This window comes from Colossoma macropomum, unplaced genomic scaffold (genome assembly GCF_904425465.1).
Source record: "Colossoma macropomum unplaced genomic scaffold, Colossoma_macropomum, whole genome shotgun sequence".
In the NCBI taxonomy this organism is placed as follows: domain Eukaryota; kingdom Metazoa; phylum Chordata; class Actinopteri; order Characiformes; family Serrasalmidae; genus Colossoma; species Colossoma macropomum.
In genome coordinates this window covers 24268035-24291615 of record NW_023494790.1, presented here as the reverse complement: position 1 = coordinate 24291615, position 23581 = coordinate 24268035, and the positions used below count along the sequence as shown (strand labels likewise).

Below are 23581 nucleotides of genomic sequence, written 5' to 3'. Positions count from 1 at the left end.
CAAACACAAGCAAATCAAATAAAGTACAATTCATTTATTGTCAGTTTTCTCTTTTTAGAGCACGCCACGTGAAATAACTTTCCTCTGGCTCACTTTCTTCTCTGACTGCTGTTTCTCACCTCCTCCCTCCCCTGTGTGTGCGTCACTCACTCGAGTCTCGGTGCTCATCGTATTGCACAGATTTGATTGGCTGAGTAGCGTCACGTGTGATATTTACATTGCATGCGATTGGTCTGTGAGTCTCCGGGCTGCTAAATCGGTACCGTAAAGGCTAGAAAAGTTACGCCGATTAAAAGAGATTTACCCTGTTGAAATTAAATAATTCTCCGCAGTTTATTGGTTATAGGTCCAGGTCCGTATAGGACAGCGTGGTTTTGGTCCGCGGTCTGCCTATTGGTGACCTCTGATCTAAACTATCTAAACTAGTGGCAGCTACTGTAAACACCTGATCTCCCTTAAGCTTTAATTGAGTCTGGGTCTGTGAGGCCCGTTCTATTTAACCCATCCGTCCACTAGGTCAATGGCCATGCCATAATGTTTACTTTGAATTAGATGTCTGAACTCATCTTTACTGATGCCTTAAACATCAGTACAACTGGCCCTCCCTCAGGGGCCCATGCTGTAAAAGCACCGGTTAGCAGTACAAGCTAGGAATCAGATTGGATTACAGACATTATAAAGGAGAAGACAGTTCACTGGTTGAAAAATTAATGAGAAAGCTCATGACACTCAACTTGCCGTTTATTGAATAAAATGTGCCAGTCAGCCTGCTGGCTAGGTCACAAGCAGGAAACCCCCGCTTGCTGTGGAGATCTGTGCCTGCGCACTAGCCAGAACAAAGTGAAAAACTGTGCTTTTATGTGCGTTATTTGAGGCAAATGCTACAAATTATTCATGCTGTTTTTGTCAGATTTTATCAGTGAATTCAAATCTGTTTTTAAAACATTAATGTGGCAGTTAGCTCCAGTTTTATAGGCTCAGCAGAACAGCAACAGCACATTGACTTTCAAAATGTAGATATCCACCACCAGTTTCTGTACATCTACATAGAAAGTAATTATGAATTTTCACCAATTCAAGAGCTCATACAGACAGCTGTTTCTGACAAGAGCATACAGAGAAGTGTTCGGAATTAAATCTCACTCACACAACAAGCTGTTATGAAAAAGGGTGAACTCGTTTAGTGTTTTTATAGTGGAAAAACAAGCACCTTACTTTTTATCCATTACAAAATAAAGGAAAAAAATGTATTTTGAAAACTTTGAAAAAGCAAATCAATTGTAGAGTACAGTAGGATGGCACAAGTGTTATATTTAGGATTTATTTGATATACTTTATGTCTGGCAGGTTTAGCTTTTTGAGTATGGCACTAGCAAACACAGTTGAATTAACAGTACATGTTTGATGTATGAATCATGACCAAGAGATCTAGATATGAAGGTTTAGTTGAAGTTGCACATCCTCAGGACTCATATCATGACATATTCATAGCTCCATGTAGCTCTCAGAGCGCATCTTTTCATTGATCCAGTCAAGGTAATGGGTGACACGAGCATAAATGCCAGGTCTATTCTTCTTGCCACAAGCGTCACCCCAGCTCACCACTCCATAGATGTAATGTGTGCCATTCTGCTTACAGACCAGAGGACCCCCAGAGTCTCCCTATAAAAAGAAAGAACCAGTAAAACAGCTTTAGGTATGCAGACTCAAAATAATACCTATGGGACAGGCATACTACTACTGTTTGTATCTATGTGGCATATTAATGTGCATTTTTATAAATAACAGTATGTCTTACAGAGTCAAAAAACACATTAAACATGTCTTGAGTGATCGAGTACATTTGGAGAAGGGGGGGCACTGTATTATTACTTTACCTTTAGTAGATTAAATCAATATAAAAATAATTTTCAGTCACTTATTGCAGTGATAGGCACACACCTGGCAGGTGTCCACTCCTCCTTGCATGCGTCCAGCACAGAACATACCATCATCCAGTCTGTCCCCATAGACATTAGGTTCCATGCAACGTTTCTGGGAAATCAAGAGAACTTTTGCATCCAACAGCTGATCGGAACCTTCTTCATCTGCACAGACAAAGAATGTATCTATCATAGTTATGCATGTGTGGTAAGTAAAACCAGATTATGGAAAAATGAGCAGGAGGTGTGGTAAGAAGTCAGGAAGGTAGCCACACCGTGCTCTGTGACTCCGTAGCCTGATATGGTGCACTCCGTTCCGTCAGGGATTGGACCAGTGGGCAGACAGGCAGTCTTAACAAACCTGGTCTCCCTGGCACACTGTCCATCTACTGCCTTCAATTTAAGCAGGGCTGACATTGGATAAAACAAGAGGATGATCATCAACACCCAAGTTAGACTGGTCTATCTCTACAGCAGGAGTGTCCAATGTTATCTGCAAAGACTAGTGTTGCTGCAGGCTTTCATTCCAACATAGCAGGAGCATGCGTGATCAGTTGTAGAAGACTGTGACCAATTAATTAAACAAGTGGGATAAGATGTGCTCCTGCTTGTTTGCTTTGTGGCCCTTTGTGGATAGGATTGGACACTGCTGATCCATATGATGTAGAAGAAGAGTGTCACTACAATGTCTTAATGGAATCTAAAAGGACCATGTTTGAGTCTAAATGAAAATCAAATACATGCATACAAACTCACAGTGTAAAATATACCAAAATGTGGCCTTGTAGAAATGTCTTAGCTAAAGCTTAATAACATTTCAACAATATGAAAGTTCAGATTTATCAAGTTTTTTTCAGCTCAGAGTTTGGATTGTGATCTATTCATCTATGAATGAAAGAATAGTCCAGTAGAGAATGTATTAGTGAATGACCTATATCATTGTAGAGGGCCTCAGGAGCGTCTGTGTAGTTCTCATGAACAATGTAATCTTCTACCTCCACTGTCTGGTCTGCAGCCTCACGAACCAGCAGGTTCACTCCACCCAGAACAATCTGCATCTCATTTGTACTTTCGCTGTTAAATCGCAGACAGATTCAGCATTGTTTCATTGAATTTCATCAAATAATTAAGATTTAGGTATGAATGTCTGTGCATCATACTTAATATAATCAAAGGATTGCTGTGTACAATGTAGCAACACCTCCCTCTAGAGGCCATGCTTACATGCAGTGAGCAGCAGTGAGAACCCAGCAGGAGTCGATGAGGATTCCCCCGCAAAAGTGATGGAAGGGATCAGTAGAGTTTTTTTCGCGAACCTGCAAAGAGGCTTGCCAGGGATGAGCTCCAGGTAGAGCTTTTCTTCCACCAAAGATTTTACCCAGAGCCCTGGCAGGTTTGGAAGTTCCACACACAGAGAACTCTTTAGGAGGGGGCATGGTGATCATTTCAGTAGGTGTCTCTTCAGTGGTTGCTGGGTAGTTGTGGAAATTATGAAAATGTATCAAAGTGTTGAGGAGAAACTGTAGTTAAAATTAGGGAGCACTTATGTGGAGAAGGAGAGAGAAGTGGGATTGAAGGAAAAAGGAAAAAATAGCAGACATGTACCTGGTTCAGAGCACTGTTTGACTTTACAGCTATCCCACCGCAGTTTACCTTTGTATCTGACGAAGCACCAGGGCTTGCTTTCCCCATCTGGGTTCCTGAATAAAGGAAATGTTCAGCACCTACACAGTTTTTACTTACATTCTCAATTTCTTCCTTATTTTATGTGCCGCAATATGTCATAATGGTGTATGGGTTTGTAATGCTATATCTAATGTTAGCTAGCTGCTAACCTAGGTGCAATTCAGCAAGAGTCATCTTAAACAAAGCTCTATGTTTGAAAGTGCACTTTTGGGGCAGTCTTGTGCAACACACAAGTATGCATGTACTGTACCTTGGAAAATTACATAATTCATCATATTTTTTATTAATTCATTTCGCTAATGTTGCTTAATATAGATGACAAGCATGATACAGCTGTCTGACATGGTAAATTAAAAAAGAAATCGGAATAGCTTCTTCTCTGCCATGTTGGTCAGTGAGCACTAAACAAACCCATCCACTCTGATTGGTCCTAACCTCTATCGAAAGGAATTTTGGGTAAGACACCAGTGCCAAGTCCGCATCAATGCAGATTGCCCCAGTGGCTGCTCTGAGAGTGCATGCAGGTCATTTGTGAACATCCCTCTGAACACCAAAATGAAAAATGGGACCCCTATGGCCTCACAATCCTCACCAGTGAGGACCACGATACCTCAAGCGTTTGATTGGAAACAATACTTCACTACAAAGATCCAGGCGGACAGTAAAGTATATAGTTCAGGCTATGTTGTAAAAAATATACATTGCACAATGCATAGTGGCCAAATTGAGACAAAGGGTCTCTTCCAGGCATGCACAAAAGTCGAACCTGCAGTAGTTATGAGGTCCGACTCCATCATCTTCATCAAAATCACTGTATGGTAGGAGGTGAGAATTCCAGGGCAAACACTCCGTATCACTCACTGTTTCACTCACAAAGCCTCTGTATGATTCTCCATCTCCCTCATAACAGTCATCAGGACCTGCGGCATCATACATTCAGTTATTCAGCAGCTTCTCAGGAAACAAGATATGAGAAAAGCAAAGTGGAAATTAAACTTGTTGAGCTCCAAAACAAAGACTCAAAATAGCATATTATTGTGCCAGTTGCAGTTGTAGCGGACTGAGTATGGCAGAAGGCCACGTTACCAACTTGGCAGAACTTTCCAGAGTAGTTGTCAGGACACACACATTGGAAGCTGGCTTTTTTAGGGCCCTTTACACACGTTGCTCCATTCAAACAGGGGCTGGGTTTACAGGGTGAAGCTAAAGCAGATTAAACACAAAACATGCACAAGATTATATACCCTCTTATATTCATTACAGTGCAGGAGAGGGGAGAAAAGTCATTTTTTTCTCCACAATTTGCCATGAAACAAATTTCATTAACTCAGAATGAACACAGAAAATGATATTACTGTCTCTATGTATTCTACTGCTTGTGGTTTCTCTAAGAGCAAAACCGCTCTAGTGCGGAACAGTGCTGTTCAGAAAGAGGGGCAACACTCACGTCTTTTGCACCTGGGAGGCCTGTAGGGGGCTCTGCACTTGCACTCATAAAACGGCTCTTCTAGAATGCGGACACACTCGCCTTGACCACACTTAACATTCTTACATACATCCTCAACTGAAAAACAAAGAAAAAAATAACTACTGTAACAAGAACAATTTCTATTTAAACGGGTAGGAATGGTAGGGTAAGTTGGAGGAAGAAGGCCCCTAGGGTAGGATTCCGGCCCACGTTATTTTCTCTTCTGATCAAATGATGGGCCAAATCTAATCACATTTACTGAATCTAAACAAATTTATTAAATGGCTACGGTCAGACTAAGATACATAAAGGATACAAGATTGTTCAATAGAGTTTCACTAGCTATCTGGCATTACCTTTACACACTAACTTTAGTGACTGTTGGCTAGAATTAAGCAACATTTTAATCATATTGCTGGAGATGAGTTTGTCTGTTTAGCAGCTTGGCTTGAGTTACATCAGCACTTAATCTGTTCTGTCATGTACAATAATCATTTTCACTTAACAATAAAATGCTAAATGTGAAAAAATATGATTATGTAAATATATTATTATTATTATTATTATATAATATTATGAATTTACATAGTAACCCATTTTAAAGATTTTCTTTTTTGTGCTATAAAAAACTGTGATGCCAGTTTATTTCCCCTAAATGTGTGCAGGTTCCTGCGTCACCATCCTGAACATCCTGATTTGGTTAAGCTTCACAGTAAATGGACAGTGTTCTTAAGGGGGCATTTTCCCCATTTTCCCTGTGCGCTCTTATTTCCTCTAACCATCTTGGCACTTTCTGCCCTTGAAGGGTCGAGGACAGATGCATGTGAAAGGTCCATCACTTCCAGTCTCGCATGTTCCGTTGTTGAAGCAGGGATTGGGGTCACACATATCTAAAACAGAGAGAGAGAGAGAGAGAGAGAGAGAGAAACAAACAAACAAAGGAAATTTACACAAAAAAGTCAACAAATTAATCCCAAATTTTGAAAAATGTACAGAATTGGAGAAATTACGAATATTCCTTGGAGAGGGGCTCATAGCCCCCCTGGCTGCTAAATATGTAACAACATGCCACATATATACCGTGTTTAAGAAATGCTTACCTGTTAGTTTTAGGTTGGTGTTCTTCAGCATGTCTTCACTGGGTGTTTATTTGTGTATTTGTATTTATTCTAATGTTTTTTTTTTCAAACAAATATACGAGATAAATAACTATACATCTCAGATACCTAAGAATTTTGCACAGTAGGCTACTGTATACAAGCAATTTACAGCCTTCCAGTTTCTTTTGCAATTGAATGCTTCAAATTTTGCCCACAACTACCACTCGCTGCAGAACCAGAAGTCCAAAGGGGTGGAGCCGGACCTGATCCAACTCCGCCCACGTCTACTTTTCATTGGTCTAAAATCATCGCATTTCTATAGGTCTTTAAACTAGTATGTGTTTCTTATGTTTTCCGGCTACGACTTATTTCATTGGTCTACCCTGTCGCGTTTTTACCTGTGGGAAACCCGCAGGTGATGCTGGTGTCTTTGTGTTTTTCTCGATGTTGCCCCGTCCTGAATGCCACAACACAGCCTTTATAATCGCTCATGGTTCACGACGTTCACACTCATTTGTCAAAACTCGAAAAGCTTTTTTCACATTCCGGTACAAAGTCCGTTCTGTAGGCCTACATCTCAGGTGTACTTGTGATAGACGGGTTCTAGTTGAAAACGCTGAACGTTTTTAAACACTAGAATGCACATATGACAGGTCAAAATAACCCACATAACTGTGTTTTATCAGCTAAATCCTGGAATTTCATAATAAAAAATCTTTGTAACGACTTTTTTTTTTTTTTACATTTAAAAGGATTTGGTATTACTGCCACACATTTCCATAAGTCTAATAAAAATGACTCAATATGCCTAAAAAAATTATATGAAATGTTATATTCCCTGATAAGCCACTTTATTAGCTCATTCTACCTTGTTTCCCTATGGGAGGCAAATCCAGCCAAAAAAGAAATTAAAATTAAAACCATAAAATGAAAATGCAAACCTCTTTTTTCTTTTTCCAAACATCTGCGCAAATATCCTGCCAAAATTGAAAATGAAATGTCTACATTTGCAATTTCATTTTTCACATGAGCACGGGCCATTTGTGACAAAAATAAAAATAAATGCAAAACAGCTATTTTTCATTTCATTTTAGTCGTAATTCTGTTTTTTCACGGTCAAATCTAAAATGAAAAAGCTAAGAGAGAAAAGAAAATCCAAGCTTCACTTTGGCTTTGGCTTTTCTCCATGAAATGCAGAATACATGTCAAAACTAAAATCAAAATGCAGTGTTCACGTTCTTATTTCTTTTTCACAGCAATCGGCTGCATATCTGACAAAATGAAAATGTAAATGGATAATGGATTAATCAACAGCAAAGGGACAGTTTGTGACTCAGTTTTCGGCGCGGACGCATTTTAAGTGTCAGAATGAAAAGGCAAATGCAAACGAACATCAGCGCCACCTGCTGGACATTTACTTTACATTTTCCACTTTTCGATTTCGTTTTCGAACTGACCAACATGCAAATATATGCTAATTAGCACTAGGCGGGGCTACGGGGTACATTTTAGGACATCCTCAGACCTCCGAGTCAGAACGGCATCATTCCTCAAGCTAAACGACTTCGAGTCTCGAGAAAAACCATCGTCATGACTCAGATCTGGTGAAACTGAACGTCAGCACAAACACCGTCAGACCAAACGGCCTCAGAAAAAAGGTATCAGACCAAACGCAGGCCTGGTCGAGCATATACTGGTTCGTATAACTTAGAAAACTATTATGTATCTCGATATAAATGCCAGTATAACATTTACAGTTTTTTCTGACGGTGTTTGTGCTGACGTTCAGTTTCACCAGATCATGACGATGGTTTTTCTCGAGACTCGAAGTCGTTTAGCTTTTTTTTCAGCTCCACTCTAGTTCAGACCAATTAAAACACGACATGGGAGGAGTTGGATCAGATCCAGCCGCACCCACTGGACTTTCGCTTCTGCAGCGAAGACCATCTCAATTTTTGGGCTAGTTTCAGCTTCTGGTTGGGTGGAGATTTTTGCTGGACCTGCCAACCCACGTTACCGTAACCTACCGGTGGCAGCAGCGCGCGCACACAATCACGTTCTCGTTTAAAATTCAAAATCTAACGGAAAACTCAACGGATAAGCGCGAGCGGTCTACAGAAGCTGAGCGGATCCAGCGATCATTCAGACCAGTAGAGGTGAGGAAATAGTTTCTGTCCTTAATCTTAGATTTATCCCAACAGCGTCAGACCGTAAATCTTATTTGTCAGTCCACCTCTTCTCCGAGACCTGTCTCATCCCCGAGTCCGGGAAATGATGTCACGTTGTTTTTGAAAGTCACATGATTAAAAATGAAATTCAGCATGGCGGACTGCACAACGTACGAAACTATACTGCAAACTAAAATAGTTGTAAGTAAATAAACTCTCAATATTTTTGCAAAACAACTTTCTTTCTCGTATTTTTGATTCGATTCTGTAGTATGTTTACACGTACACCAAACTCAAGTCACAAATATATATTCGTGAAATTTTAATATCAGTATGGTTGATTAGCGAACTGGCTGCCCAGCTAATATTACAGAGGCCATTCTCAGAACCTCCATCAGGCTTGACTGGGGTTCAGGCAATGTTTGTGTTTATTATAAAACGTTCAGTGACTAAGAAAACCAGCTAGCTGTTTTGATCGCTAGCAACTTCCATTTTATCAGTCGTATACTTTTAAGGCATCTCTTTTGTCAACAAAATCATGTGTTTGTTTACTTACTGTATTTATGAATAACATACTGGCTTAAGTGTTTTAATAACAACACTATAAAATCGCTCCTTTTAAAAACAATTTGTCTAATTGCACAATAAAGAACAGGGAAAAATATAATTAATCAAGCATTTACTTTTTTATTAAAAAAAATGCAGAATGAAAAATCTTGGGCTCTATTTGCAATACCACATAAGGGCACTAGATGGCAATAATAAGCGCCACCTCCTCTCTGGGGCCTCAGATAGGTAAGCCTCAGGAATGAGATCTGCGTACAGACCCTTCTCGATTTATCTGGATACAGGTTACTGTTTTATGAGGACTGTTTCGGTATTTGTACAATTAACTCCAGCTCATTTACATTTGTAGTGACTTAGCAACACTGAGCTAACGCCATTCTGTAATGAGTTAGATTAAAACAGACGATGATTTTTGTATCAGGTGTGTGCAGAGCCGTGTCATAGCAAGCAGACTGCAAACTAACATCATACGAGTGGTAAGTCATTTGATAGCCTTCTATCTTTGTTTGGCAGCAGCTGATTTAAGTACCCAGTAACGATAAAACGTCATTGATAAATATGATTAAAAGTGTCTTGTTTATAGTCCCTCAAAAGCAGGGTTGCCAGGTGCTGCAAAACTCTCCAGCCCAAAGTGTCCTTAAAACCCGCCCACCAGAGGCTGAAACTAGCCCAGAATTTAAAGCATTCAATTGCAAAACAAACTGTAAATTGTATATATACAAGGCTGAGCAAAAATCCCACGCAGTCTGAGAACATAACATGTAACTGTATTTATCTAGGCATTAAATCTTTTATTAAAAATGTTTTTATTTAAAAAATGCAGAACAAATATAAATATATAAAAACAGTACATTATGATTTCATGGGTGTCAGTGTATAAACCATTTCCAAACCTCTCCTCAAGGAAGCTCAGCCACATGCACACAGTTTGCTATGGGACATTGAGAGCACCAAGAAGCCTTAAGTTCATAATTCACATAGTGCACTATATAGAAAGGACGCAGCCATTTGAGAATCAGCCCATGTTTGTATTATGAATCCTTCGTTCAATAGAATCAGCTGTGCTGGAACACTCCTGTTGCCAAGATTAATTGTTTTAAACCAGAGTTTTAAGAGTTGTAGTTTTCAAATGATGTAGAAAACTAAAAATTGCAAAAATTGAGATACTTGTTTGTTTGTTTGTGTGTTTGATGTCTGGACAGTGTAGATATGTAGGAAGTAAAACATTTTATAATGGTAAAATGTTAATGCCTTTACCACTGTGTTAGCATTTAGTAAAGTAATGAATGCTTGATATTCTGGATATTTATGTACTGGTACTACGGCTTGTTTCCTCTGCTGAAAAGCCATGTTTTCCATAAGACTGATGCCACGAACTTCAAGAAGAAAGAAAAGTGACCTGAAAAGGCCTGGAGGGGTCCACCTCCATATTTGATTCAATACAGTGATGTCTTCGATACAGTACATATAGAGTAGATAAAAATCTGTTTTATGTTAATACGTCAGTGTTTCCAATTTTAGTTTGTTAGAGCATTCAACACTGCGGGCTTGCTTAAATGACACTTTTTGCAATAAAATCAGTATTAAATACATTACTTGCTCCAGCCTGAATGTATAGTTTGATATCTGTGCATATTGATTTGACAGGCTGATATTGAACAATACAATACAATACAATACAATGAGCTGTTACACCCCTACACTCTTAAACCTTGAGCCATCACAGTTTATTTATCTCCATATATTCTGATTTAGGCTTGTACAAATATGGTTGAGGCACAGTAACCGTTTTAGAACTTCCGTAAGTCAACTAAAGAATGCTAGTGAGCAACATTGGTCTGCTTTATTGACTAATAATAAATATGCAGACATTATTTTATGCATAAAATTCACTTGAGATGTGTTTGACACACATTCAGGAATAACACAGAAACACCTCTCCCATAGGGCCTGTCCAGTCATTGATTCTTACGAGAAAAAAAGGCAAGCCAAAACATTAATTGAATTCATTCAGCCTTCCAAAATCAAAGCTGTGCTCCAGTCATCATGAGTTAACATGAGGAATTTGACTAAGACGCACAATGTAAGTGAAATAGTTAAACTATAAAGAGAAAATTCTGGATTTCCAGTTTAACCTGTTTAATTCTCCATGAAGTCTGTATGCTTTTTGAAAGGTAATATATGTCTTGTTGTCTGAAGGACTATTTATGCACAGACTCTTTTGCAGAAATAGCCAACAAGTGTCCTGCCTTTTTTTGGCCAGTTCTACTGTTTACAGCTATTTAAAGTGCCCTCTGGAACAGCACCACAAATAAAGACAAAAAATCCACTTTATTGTTTATTAAATGTTTTCTATGCTTAGCATGATTATAAAATCAGTAAAAAAGAGAGATTAGCCCTCCAAGTTTCTGTTTCTGTTTTTATGTGGTTAGGTGAAAGGTTAGGTGAATGGGGTAGCTACTGAAAAACATGTATACATCAGTAAACTAGTGCCTTGAGTGTTCCTAAAACTCTGCTTAACCTAGACTTTTTCAGACTTTTTGGGGTAAGAGTAATTGTAATACACTTGTTTAGCAAAAAATTCTTGTTGAACAATTGTTTTTAAACAATCCCTGGCTGAAGGTTATATTACTCCCACATTTTGTCTTTTTTTTGACTCATCTGTATGAAGGGTGCCAATAATTCTGGAGCATATATGTATTCTGCTTTACCTTACAGCATGACTATTACCTGTGTCATCAAAGAGATCAAACAGCCAGTCAAGGGTGCTCTCAATAACCTCATCACTTTCGGACGGTTCGTCAGTGTAGTCATAGAAATACTCATTAACTGCTGTTAAAAAAAAAGAGAGAAAGCAGCTGGTAATTATTTGCTGCAAAATCTAATCAGGTTTTACTAAATTAATTAAGAGTGTGTTAACAAGGTCACTGCTTGAGCTCAGTGAAACAACAAGCCTTTGAAGAAGAGTAAAGTGCTTTCACAAGATGTTGTAGAAATGTTAACACTGGCCACAAAGATTATGAAACTCACCATCGAAAATACCGCTCACAACCTCCCACAGTAGGTCCTGAAACAGTAAACATGGTTATCTTTAGCCCCTTATCATGTACGCTTATTACTCAGTTAGTAATCTTGAGGCCATTCAGTCACTACTACGAAATCAGTAGACTGACCCAAGTGTCATCAAAGAAATCTACCCATGTATTTATTTATAGACATATAGTTGTATGCAAAAGTTTAAGCAACCCTGGTCAAATTATATGTTTTGTTGATTTTCCAAGTGAAAATAAGTTAATACTTCCTCTACAGAGAACACACTTAAATATGACATTTGCTGAGTTTAACAAATAAAAAAAAATAAAGCATACAATATGAACTTTTATAAAGAGAACTTTTTTATAAACAGAACCATATTTTAGGTTTTTATTTCTCCAATATGTTAAATTAAGCAAATAAATTGTAATTGGGCATTAAAATCAACAAAAATAATTTAAGCATGGGTGCCTAAACTTTTGCATATGGCTATGCTGGACTATGGTGTGCAGTGTGGTTTGCTGTGACTGCACCAGTCATAGGGGAAACTTAGAAACAATCTCAGTCTTTAATATTGTTAATTGTTTATTGGCAGTTGTGGTCCATTGCATGTCATTATGCAGTCATCAGGTAAATAAAATGACGAAAACACTGGAGAAATCATACTTACCCTTCAGTTTTTACTACTCTTTTAAAACTCAGACTTAATGCTTGGATAATTTAATTTTGTGTAATTAAATTTTCTCACTATTTCATATAACTGAAAAAACTAAAGAAGTTGCTACATACCTCAACTGCTCCTACAGGCTGATTGAAGCTCTGCAAGCCCAGCAGTAGCAGCAGGAACAGCGGCCGCATGGCGCTGGGAAGACTGGGCACAGGCTAAACGAGGAACGCTGAGACAAATGAGAAATGAGAGAAGCACTGAGGCCCGATCAGGTTTGCATATACAGTATTCTCTGATGTCCAGCTGGCAATCATTAGCCCTGCATTGATTTTTCATGAATTCACTCTGTCCAAACACATCCAAATAGATAACACACATTTAGTCTGTTTTCATCTAAAGCATAGACTTCTGGTGGAGGTTCTGACCTCATTCAGCTGTATAAATGCAATATGACTGTCTAGTCAGTTTAGGTGTAAATTATGATGTAGGCATTTGCCTCCTTGGATTCCTTGAAATCCAAAATGAGCTTATTGGTGTTGCTGTAATAAATATGAGGTCAGTTTTGACTAACTCATCCCTTCACTAGGTCAATGGCCATGTTTGCCTACCTTTAGGTTTACTTTGGATCAGGCCCATAACCTCATCTTTTTTAAAGCATTACACATCAGTAGGTCATAAACTACTACTGTCCCTTCTACCACATATTTCCATAGTCCAGTGAGAGCATCAGTGGCTGCAACCAATACGTCTTATATATCGTACATAAGTCAGTAGTTCCAACTTCACCACAGTTGTATCCCCCTCACTCTCATTCATTCATCTTATGTATTCTCGTCACAGTGGAGAATCTCTTTACACTTTGCTATTGGTTTTGTTAGTGTGCAGGCTTGTTAATTATACATAGGTCTGCTGCGAACACTGTCCAGCATATGCTGCTGACGTTACAGATATCAGCAGTGTGTTTTGCTTGCAAATGATACTTCAAATGTAATGGACTTCAGTGATAAATTAGTCTTTGCAGTAGCTGTAAATATTCAGCGGAACTTGCCAGTTAAAAGGTGTATTTGAACAAGAGGGCTACAGGCATGGAGTCATATAAACAATGCACGAGCAGCACAATGATTGAGATAAATATGTATGGCTTTAGGACAATGCAAAGTCACAATGAGCTAGGTTTTTCTTGATTTTTTATTCAAATAAAAAAAGGAACAGATCACTTGACACTGGAGGACAGAAATACATTTTCCTATACAGCATGAGAGATGAATGATAGGATGAGAGTCATAAACAGCATCTGGATATGAGAAACATGAGAAGGCCCTCTGGGATCTTACTTGTACCAGTGGTTGAACTTTCACTCACTATTTGTCAAACCCCAAGATTGTTCTAGCTCCTAAAAACTCATGCACAAGTGAGTGTATCAAAAGGAACAATGCACTCTGAAACTGGAAAAAAGGCAGAAAAAGACAGAATTACTGTACTGTATAAAATATGCCTCATATATGCCTTATTTCATTCAGATTCTCAGAAAACCTAAATATTGTTCAGTAGATATAGAATTTGTTCTGAATCCTGTGAAAAATCCAAAAGTTTTCTGTCATGTTCACATGGATTAACCTGGAGCAGGTGAATGAGAGACATGTCTGTCTCAATGATTGCCAAACAATCAAGGCTAGATGTCTCCAGCACACCACCACTCAAACCACTGCTTCAATCTCCAGCAAAACAGGCATCCACTCTCACACCATCATCTGAATTGCTCATTCCAGTGTCAGGCAAACATACAACACAGGTTGCACTTCATGGTAAATCTCTTTTAATTTAGTATACCAGATAAGTGCTAGCACTATTCTTGGACTGGTCCCATCCAACTGTATATGATTGTAGGCATTCATAGTGCATTTAGAATCTTGAACAAAACCCCTACTGTCAAACAGTCCATCTTATTTCTTTCTGCAAAACCAAAACACACAGTGCCAAATTGCTTCTTGTAAGAGCCACAAAGAAGAGCTCAGAGGTTACAGTCCAGAACAGAATGAAAAAAAAATAGGGAAGTCATAAATCCAGTCAAGGAGAGTCATATTCTCTTCCCATCAGCAGCAATCACCAGTTCCAAAAGAATTCTTTTCTTTTTCACCACATCAACTCATATCCCATAGAGTAAAGGCACTATATTGTCATTTCGTCAGCCTGTCTCCTCAGCTGAGCTTATTTGTGGTGAGCTGGGGCTAGTTGGAGTGCTCTCTGGATCTCCTCATATGGATGCAGCGCTCAGGTGTACTCTGACTTGCGGATGTAGTTAGAGGGAACATAGCCCCTTCGTCCTCCTGCCTCTCCTAGCCACCACTCTTGGTTGCCATTCATGTCCTGAAACTCCAGAATTCGTACTCTTTGGTTGGCCGAGATGCTCAGCTCATTTGCACATCGTGCACTGAATGAATAGAGAGCATAATATATCTGGGGGAAAAAAGAAAAAAAAAGTTTTTAAAATAGTTTACACCATTTGAAAGTGCCACCTACGTTTTACATTGTGGGAATGTTTCATGAGGAATGGACCAATATACAGGGTTCAAAATTACTTGGAAATAATAATGTTGCATTGACATACAGTTGATATAAGTTTTTTTTCCTCCCTTTTTCCTATAAAATGAACATTTTGGAGATGGGACTGTCACAACAGTGATAAACTGTAGTTCAACAGAAAAAAACATTCCTTTGAAGGACTTGTGGATACAAAGCTTTCAAAAAGCTTGAAACATGGCAATCCTATGCCATAGTTAAAAGTACATGCCAAGTCTAAAGTACATAGAGTGTAAAGCAGATTAAACATACCTGATGGCCATCGACATCTGGATCAGGGTCAGGCTCTGTGTACTCATCATTAGGGTACTGAGGCCTCCTCTGCTGCACTGAACTTTCCCCATTCCGCCTCTGCTGAGAGCTGTAGGCTGCATACCTCTGAGACGGTTCATGTCTCGATTTCCTACTGGAGGAGCAAGAGTCTGTCTCAGAAGAGTCTGAAAGGTCTCTGTGATTGGCTGGAGTAGTGTACCTGGAGTCTGAGGAATCTTGATCATTGGTAAAATTCTGGTATAAAGGCTCTGAATAGTCTCTGTGATTTGCAGCATTATGATAGGATGTCTCAGACAGCTCTCTGTGACTGGAAGAATTCCTGTAGGATGAGTCAAGGGAATCTCTCTGATTGTTGGTGGGACAGTTAAGCGTTGGAGCATCTCTGTGGGGGTTCCTGCGGGACGGGGCAGAGTCCTGAGTGGGGCGCGGGCACGCATGGTCTGAAGGTGCAGTAGTAGAGAAGCTGACAGTGGATGTCTCCTGGTTAAAAGTCAGTGTGCTGTTGCTGTTCTGCCGTGAGAATACAGGTGAGGAGCCGCCATAACCTGATTCATTGGAGGACTGGCTTTCAATGGAGACATCTGACTGGCTTCTACGTGGGTTGTAGGGCTTTAAAAATGAACTGTAAACAAAGCCCTTAGTGGCTGTGGATAGAGACAGAAGACAGGAGTTATTCCCAGAGGCAAAAACCTGTATTATACAACCTCAAAACAAGTGAACAACATTTCAGCCATTTCAGTAAGATACATACCACCATTGTCTATGAGCCAGCGATTCTGGCTGCCCATGGGGTCCTGCTGTTTGATAACACCCACAATGTCACCCTCTGATATGGACACATCCAGGTCTTGTGCTGCATTAAAGTTCCTTTCAGCCTGGAAGAGTTTATCTGGGCCATAGCGGGCCAGCAGCCCTGCCCGGTGCTCATCTGTCTGCCGTACTAAATTTGGCTACACACACACAGAGAAGGGGAGGAAACAAGATTAGAGGCAAAATGTTACTAATAGTCAGATTTATCAATTACTGATAACATCTTAGTAAGTACTGAGATGAGAAAAAAAAACATAAAAATAATCTCAAATTACATCAGGTAAATTCACAACTCAATCCTGGCAATCGGTAGGCCAATAATTTGTAGATATATGAAATCTTTAAACAAGTGGATGGATTGTTATGAAAACGCATCATCTCGAATGAGTGAGACTCACAGGACCCTGCAGAGGCTTTTTAGAGGTTTGTTTCTCTAGAGTTTTCCTGTCAAAAGGCTTGCGGTTGGTGGGCAAGTTCTCAGGGAAAAAGCTGAAGCTCTGTAGCAGCTGAAGCACTCGGCCATGCTCTTCCTGAAACAGCGAAACCAGGTTCCCATCTGGGCCACCCATACCAGACAGCTAAGAGAAAGAGATGTATGGTAATAAGGTTAATGGTTCTAACCAGTTCAAGAGTGTATCAAGATGTCAATATGGTGTTTGAAGTATGTGCATCCAGATAAGCATTTGAAATTATAGCAATCTTGTGGCTGAATGAATTGTGGAAAATATCTTATTGCATTTTTTTTTGTCCGTTGTGACTGCAATTTAACAAGTTCTTTAGTTTTGTCTCTGGATCTACGAGGCTAACATAGCTATAAAACACAGTAACACATCAAGTTCTAATGTAATGTCAAATGGATGGTCATCTATAAAAAAAAATTCAGGCTTTACAATCACTTTTGCTGATATTTATATTTTTTGCCAAAACTTACCTGCCCAATAAGTTGCTTTTGTTGCCCTGTCATCTTTCCCACAGCCACTTAAACATTCTGAAGCCTTCTGTCTTACACCTGCCTCTCTATCTCTCCCCCATCATCACCTGCTGCTTACCTGCAGAAGTGGCGTGAGCTCGCCTAGTGTGAGGCGGATGAAGTCCCTCTGGGCCTGGGCAAAACCCCGCACGCAGCTGGTAAACAGCTCCTCAGCGGCACGGTGGAACTTGGGCAGCTCGTCTAGCAGCTGGGCATTCAGTGCCTCGTAGTTATTCCGTGCTATCTGTAGCTCCTCCTGCACACGCTTGTCCTTCAACCTGTCGGCTCGCTCCTTGCAGTTATCATAGTCGAGAAGCTTGTCAAAGCGCTTCTGGATCAGTTTGTGGGGCCCAGCAAACATGGAGAGCAGCTGGGTGAGGGGCGAGATGACCAGAGCCTCTGTTCTTTCCTTCTGCTCAAAGATACAGACAGATTCAGAGGCATTTAGAGCGACAGGTAGTCATGTCATACAGTGTAATAAATATCTAAAACATTTTACTTTAATTGAGTAATTAATTGTGAATGAAATATATTATGCTTTTATGATAGATTATATACAAAAAAAACATACATGTGTATGGCGCATTTTTCAATAGTGTACAATCCTTTTAGGCCTAAAAGACAGGATTAGTGAACAGAACTCACAAACTGAGTGAACTGCTTGTCACTGATGCAGCGATGAGCTCTCTGGAAGCGCTCAGGGTCCAGCTGCTGCTGCCGCTCTGTGTAGATGTCACAGAAACTGATGGCTGACAGCACCTTCACTGAGGCAGACTCCTGCAGGGCAACACAGACCAGAGTCAGATAAAGTTAGAGTAGTCTCCAAGCGTGGTCTTGGAGAGTTACATTCTTCTAATACCTAGTTTAGTTCCAACCTATATCCAGTGAGCTGCCCTGCCCCTTACTTAACTCTAATACATCTGATCCAGCCATTTAGGGACTTGGGAAGAGTTTGATTAGCTGGAGGTGGTATGGAAAATTGTGGTCTGGACTAGGCTCTGCAGGAAGGTAGCTCTCCAGTACCAGGGTTGGAGACCAGTGATCTAGATCCTCTGTGCCTTAATAATTTGATGATTTGTACTGAAAGTGAATTAGACCTTGTATAAAGAAAACCGCTAATGCTGCCCCTCTGAAAAAGTTACAGTAGTGGACCTATTCGTTAATACAAGTTTTAGATGAAGGAGATTGCGCACCCTTATGTGCTGTAGGTAGAGGGAGATATCCCTAATGAAGGATTTGATCAATCGCTCCTGGAGTCTAAACCGCTTCTCTGCTTCATCAAATGCCTCATCCTTTATCTGGGGGGAGCACAAGAGAAAATATTAAATAACAACATAAACTCTAGAGGTGAACTATCAGCATGCAATGTGGAGTAGTAATGAGATGATTATACCTGTGGTGAAATTCCAGTCAAGTGCTTCAGATGGCTGCTCACTCTGTTTGACTTTTTGATGATGGAGTGCATGCTTAGCTTGGAAATCTTGTCAATGAGTCTGTCCTCATCACCTTTGCGGTACTTCACCACTATGAACATTAGAGGGCGCACTGTGATTAGCAATAAGCAACAACTACAGTACATGCAATAGGTGTAAAGAAGTTAGTGAGCACAGAAAACTAAGCGTGTGTGTTCAGGCTGTGTCCCAAACACTTACCCAGGTCCTTTCTCCTTTTGTACTCATTGATGTTGCCGTTGATCTCTTTAACAGACAGCACAGCGTCTTCCAGCTGTTTCCTGTCATGGTGGGACTCTGGCGTAGCATTCAGCAGCTCCATTAGTAGCAGGGGGTAACGCATCACTCTCTGCACAGGCTTTATCAGGAATGAACCCAAATTTATGTAGTTGGTTTTCCCCCTGAGAAAGACAAAGAGAGGATTTAATTAGACTGTATAGTCATTATGAAAATAACATACATGCCTTTTCATCATCTTTTTAAAATGACTATGACAGTGTCATTTTTCATCCATCAATCAGCAAAACTTGTATTTATCTATACGTTACAAAAGACAAATATAAAAACTAAGGCTAATTAAAGATACTAAAAGGGGTAAATGTAATTACTTTGTCACTTCCGATTGATGGAATGAATAAAGCCCATTTCAAAGATGATGAACTGTCTGGATTTATGAACTTACAGTAACATAGTAATGTTGGAAGAAAAATAATAATATAAATAAATCAAGTCTCAATCTGGAAATAACTATACATCTCTGTTTCTTCCACATTGAGATCAAATCTGCAACAAAGCAGCAGAACAGCCTAATGGTTTGAAATTTGCTTAGAGACCAGGTTAATATCTTTAAATCATATCACCAGATAGCAGTATGTAAGTTGCCAGAAAAAAAGGAAACAACCATTTGATAAAAAATAAATGCAATAAAACAAGCAAAAGTTCCACTTGGGGGTAAATTCTGACTTGACATATTATGCACATTCAAATCTTTGCACAAATATGCCATTTAGAGCTAAATGGGTTTCTTCAGTCAAGTCAGAACGCAGCCCTAAGAAGGGAGAGTAATAACAACCAAACACATACAGCACACACAAAGGACTTTGAGTAGACATTCCCCTTGGTCGTACACATAAACAGAAGGAATGGTTATGAGGGTTAATGAGCATCATGCATGCGGTCAGGCATTTTACATGCAGCTGCTTTATTTTAGACTTACCACCCACGGTATATCGCTCTGTCAGGAGGAAGGGAGAGAAAAGAGAGAGAGAGAAAGACAGTTCAAAACGGATGATGCTGGATTAAAGGAACTCTGTCTATGTTTGTCATCATGTAACTACTACTCACACTATAATAAAAGCATAGCATGACTTTGAAGGAATATTCCAGCATTTTTCAGCCTAATCTCTACCTGCCACACCTGTAGCATATAGTCAGCTACCAATGAAAAATAATTTTCATGCATGGTTTTCGAAACCTACTGACTTGAAACAAACATAGCTGCTGAAAATAAATAAAGAATGTTGCATACTTTTATAGTACATTTTCATTAAATGCTCCACTGTTTGAAAGCTACATAAAACTTCCTAAGAACAACATTGGTAAGACATTTTCTCAAGTCTGTCACATCCTGAGACCTGTATTATTAGAATTTAATAGTTTTAGCTTCAAATTCACATTATACAGTCACACATTTTAAACATTTATTCACATAATTTAGCAACAGCCCAAAAGTTTCTATTATATGTAAGTTTTGAATTTATGGGTTTTCAGTTTTTTCAGCAAAGGGAAGCACATCAAAAATGTTGTTTGTGGTTATCGACTTTACAGATACAGCAGATAGAGATTGGTTTCAAAATTCTAGAGTATTTTTAAAAAAAAATTAGTTGTATTTGTTTTAAGAGTTAATAAGAGTTGACCTTCTGAAGTACCAGGTAAGAACAAAGCAAGCAAAAGGCCAAGATAATAAATACGAAAGTCAAAAAAAAAAAAAGAAAAGAAAAGAAAAAGCAAAGTGGGCTGTGCCACGTTAATAAGTTCTCTGTTGCTGAGGCAACATATCGTGGCAGTGACCCACTTTAAGGAAACAGCGGGAGAGCCGTGTGCAGGCCCCACACGGCTCTCCCGCTGAGGGCAAAATGAAATGTCAGTTTTCTCTGGCCCAGAGTTCTCACATGGCTCACTCCTCTCTCATACAGCGCAAAAAACCTTAGCGGGACCCACAGCCAAGCTCTGCACTGATAACACTCTTATTACAGTAGGCTGCCCAAATAAAAGCCTTGATAGAACTACCACTGCCTAAAGAGAGCTTTTCCGAAATAAAAACAAAAATAAAGATGGTACTGAGATTAAAGAGAGGGGATGCATTTAGGCCAAAGTGCAGAAAACAATGAGCTACAAAATGCATTTTCCATTCTCCTCGTGAGGTATGTTTAAAGTAACTAAACAATCCAATAATAACATGCTTCACTGAATACAGCTCGAGGCCTGACTGAAAGACGGACTGAAACCAGTAGGCTGGTGAAACTAGGAGAGTTACATTCTTCTCTGGTTATGCTTTACTACACTATGACAAACAATGAGCAAAGCAAAACCGAAAAGACAAATGTATTTTTCTCGTAACTTTGCGTTTTACTCATAAAATACTAAAACATACAAATTACATTAAAACTCATAACACGAACAAGAGACACCAAAGACTCAGATATTAAACACTATCAATTAAAATAAAAGAGAGCGAGAGAGACAGCATCCTGTTCTTGAATTCCACAGATACCACAGTCCTATCATACAATCCTTCTGAAGGACGACAAGTAAGAATCAAAATCACTGCATCAAGACAACTTCAGACTATTCTGCCTTGTACTGACTTCAGAATATTGTTTTCAGAAGTAGATCTAAAGGACCTGAACCATACGACCATTTTCAATGTCAGTTTAACACAAACTAATCAGTGCACACAGGATATCACACAGTGTTTCACAGTTTAACTAACCACAAAAATGTGAAAAAACAACCAAGTCTGTTGTAAGTAGTACTGTCATGTTTCAAACCAATTCAGACATGCTCTGGTGCCACTCCATGCAGCAAGCTGACTGTCTCTGACTCTCCAGACACAGTAGAGACACTTGTCCTTATTTTCTACTAACCTGAGGTTCTCCAGACACTCCAACACATGCTTCTGAATATTCTCATCTTTCTCATAGGTCTCCAGCAGGGAGATGGCATCATCATGATTCTGACAATAGACCTTATACACCTCCTCCAGCTCTGATTTGAAGTCCAGGAACACTTTTCCTAGGAAATAGAAGACAGACAAACGTGAAAAGCCTCAGGAAATGGATGAATGATAATTTAACTGTAATGTGATACTTACTAAGTAAGTGATATGCTACATGATTATAATTGAGAGGAACTTAAAGGTGTAATTCTTACCTATAGAGTCAGTGTCCTGAAGTGCTTCATTAAGCCGACTTGAGAGATCAATTACAGAGTCAATGTTGCCAAAAAGACCATCAAAGTCTACATTCTGGACCTGGATAATGTATAAATATTACTTTTAAGAGCAAAGGCTAAAACCAAAAACACATCTCTCTTATAGATGCCTAGACAATACAAGTATTAGAAGCATGTAACAAAACACAAACACAATTTTTGGTTTTATAATAGCAGGTGAAATCGGTTCTTTTACACCAAAATGGACAATTATATACAGTATATAATACATAAACAGCATTGGTACAAAAAGTAGTGATTTGGTGGAGGCATGGCAGAGAATTCTGGAGCCAAACCTGTATACTTCTATCTAGATCACAAGATGTCATCAACATTTTTTTTAAAAATAAGAAGTTACTTTTTAAAGGACCCATATTGTGCCTCATTTCCTTCACTTTTTTTGAAGTAAAAGATGATGTAGTGTGTAAATTTTAAAGTTTTAAAACATACCAGTCAAGTCCCAGTCCATTCAGTCAATATATTAAAACTAAGCTGCAAAAACAGCCCATTTTGAATTCACTGTTTTGTGATGTGATAGAAAAACAACCCATTTACACATTTCTGTCTGTTCAGTCTAGATCAGCGTATCCTGCCCATTCATGTTGAAGTTACGAGAAGGGTTTCAACTGGACTGCTTTTTGAATGAGGCACAATATAGGGCAGCTAGTCAGGACAGAGATCATATGTATCTTAAAAGTACAGTAACAAAAACAGCCTGTTTAACTCAAAGGGATAAAGAGAGTTTGGAAAATGGTCATATTGCCTGGCTTTAAATAATGTTTTTAGGTGCCTAAAACTTTTGAACAGTACTGTATATGTGACAACACATGAAGAGCACCATATTGCTTCTTCTGTACCCACCTGTTTTTCCTTTAAGGGTTCAATGATCTCTTCCCTACACATCCGCAAGTCTTTTATATAGTCTGCCTCGGTCTGCAGAAGCTCCTCTATGACCTTTGACCTTTTCTCAAGCATTCTCTGCTCAGGGTCTTCTGTGGAGGCTGCAGAGGCTGGGGCTGACTCTAGAGATTTAGGTTGGGCTGACAGCAGTGTCATCTCTAAATGAATACAGAAAGTAAATAAATTAGCAATTAAATCTAAGATATTACCTGTCTGCACCTTGGTGAAGTGCTTGGGCTTGTAGTCAGTATGGAAGTCAACTGCCAGTACTGAAGTTATATGGTCATGTGATTAGTCATTGAATTGATCAGTCACTCTGTAAAAGAGGTATAAAGGAGTGCTAGACAATAATCAGTGTTGCATTGGGAGAGAAAAAAAAGTGTCAGTTTACACAGCATGTCGCCGCTGACTGTCCAGAGGATGTCACGCTGCAGGGAGAAGTCTGACTGCTCTCTGATCTTTTCTCTCTCTGTTTTGAGGTCGGGTTGAGTAAG

The 23581-nt window shown here is 39.3% G+C and overlaps 2 protein-coding genes across 6 annotated transcripts in view; both read right to left on the bottom strand.

Annotated features, from left to right (window-relative positions):
* Positions 1-723: 723 nt before the first annotated feature.
* On the bottom strand, positions 724-12913 carry LOC118809404 (hyaluronan-binding protein 2-like). 3 transcript variants are annotated; one of them, XM_036572694.1, is made up of 13 exons: positions 12734-12913; positions 11942-11978; positions 11642-11743; positions 5856-5966; positions 5056-5172; positions 4695-4811; positions 4375-4528; positions 3528-3622; positions 3147-3393; positions 2854-2996; positions 2198-2332; positions 1942-2087; positions 724-1662 (listed from the first exon to the last, which is right to left on the bottom strand). In XM_036572694.1, the coding sequence occupies exons 1-13, from the start codon at positions 12800-12802 to the stop codon at positions 1486-1488; spliced, it is 1650 nt and encodes a 549-aa protein (XP_036428587.1). In that variant the 5' UTR covers positions 12803-12913; the 3' UTR covers positions 724-1485. The 3 variants fall into 3 exon arrangements, with proteins under 3 accessions (XP_036428587.1, XP_036428589.1, XP_036428588.1); XM_036572696.1 differs by having other exon boundaries at positions 4713-4811; XM_036572695.1 differs by having other exon boundaries at positions 11642-11740; positions 12734-12893.
* Positions 12914-13781: 868 nt separating this feature from the next.
* Positions 13782-23581, bottom strand: part of LOC118809403 (dynamin binding protein) — a 59326-nt gene continuing 49526 nt past the window's right edge. The window contains exons 5-17 of one of the 3 annotated variants that reach the window (XM_036572691.1): positions 23049-23245; positions 22128-22227; positions 21842-21989; positions 19912-19929; positions 18897-19096; positions 18638-18768; positions 18438-18542; positions 17890-18021; positions 17324-17656; positions 16673-16852; positions 16216-16414; positions 15444-16108; positions 13782-15068 (exon numbers count right to left, since the gene is read on the bottom strand). In XM_036572691.1, the coding sequence (XP_036428584.1) occupies positions 14883-15068; positions 15444-16108; positions 16216-16414; positions 16673-16852; positions 17324-17656; positions 17890-18021; positions 18438-18542; positions 18638-18768; positions 18897-19096; positions 19912-19929; positions 21842-21989; positions 22128-22227; positions 23049-23245 (2594 nt within the window). In that variant the 3' untranslated portion in view covers positions 13782-14882. The remainder of the gene's footprint in view (positions 15069-15443; positions 16109-16215; positions 16415-16672; positions 16853-17323; positions 17657-17889; positions 18022-18437; positions 18543-18637; positions 18769-18896; positions 19097-19911; positions 19930-21841; positions 21990-22127; positions 22228-23048; positions 23246-23581) is intronic. The other 2 variants (XM_036572693.1, XM_036572692.1) reach the window with 2 other exon arrangements.

Coding starts and splice junctions, on each gene's coding strand:
- LOC118809404 (XM_036572694.1), bottom strand. CDS start 12,802: ATGCGGCCGCTGTTCCTGCTGCTACTGCTGGGCTTGCAGAGCTTCAAT. Junction 11,979..12,733: donor AGCCTGTAGGAGCAGTTGAG/GTATGTAGCAAC, acceptor TTACTGTTTCAG/GACCTACTGTGGGAGGTTGT. Junction 1,663..1,941: donor GAGGAGTGGACACCTGCCAG/GTGTGTGCCTAT, acceptor TTCTTTTTATAG/GGAGACTCTGGGGGTCCTCT.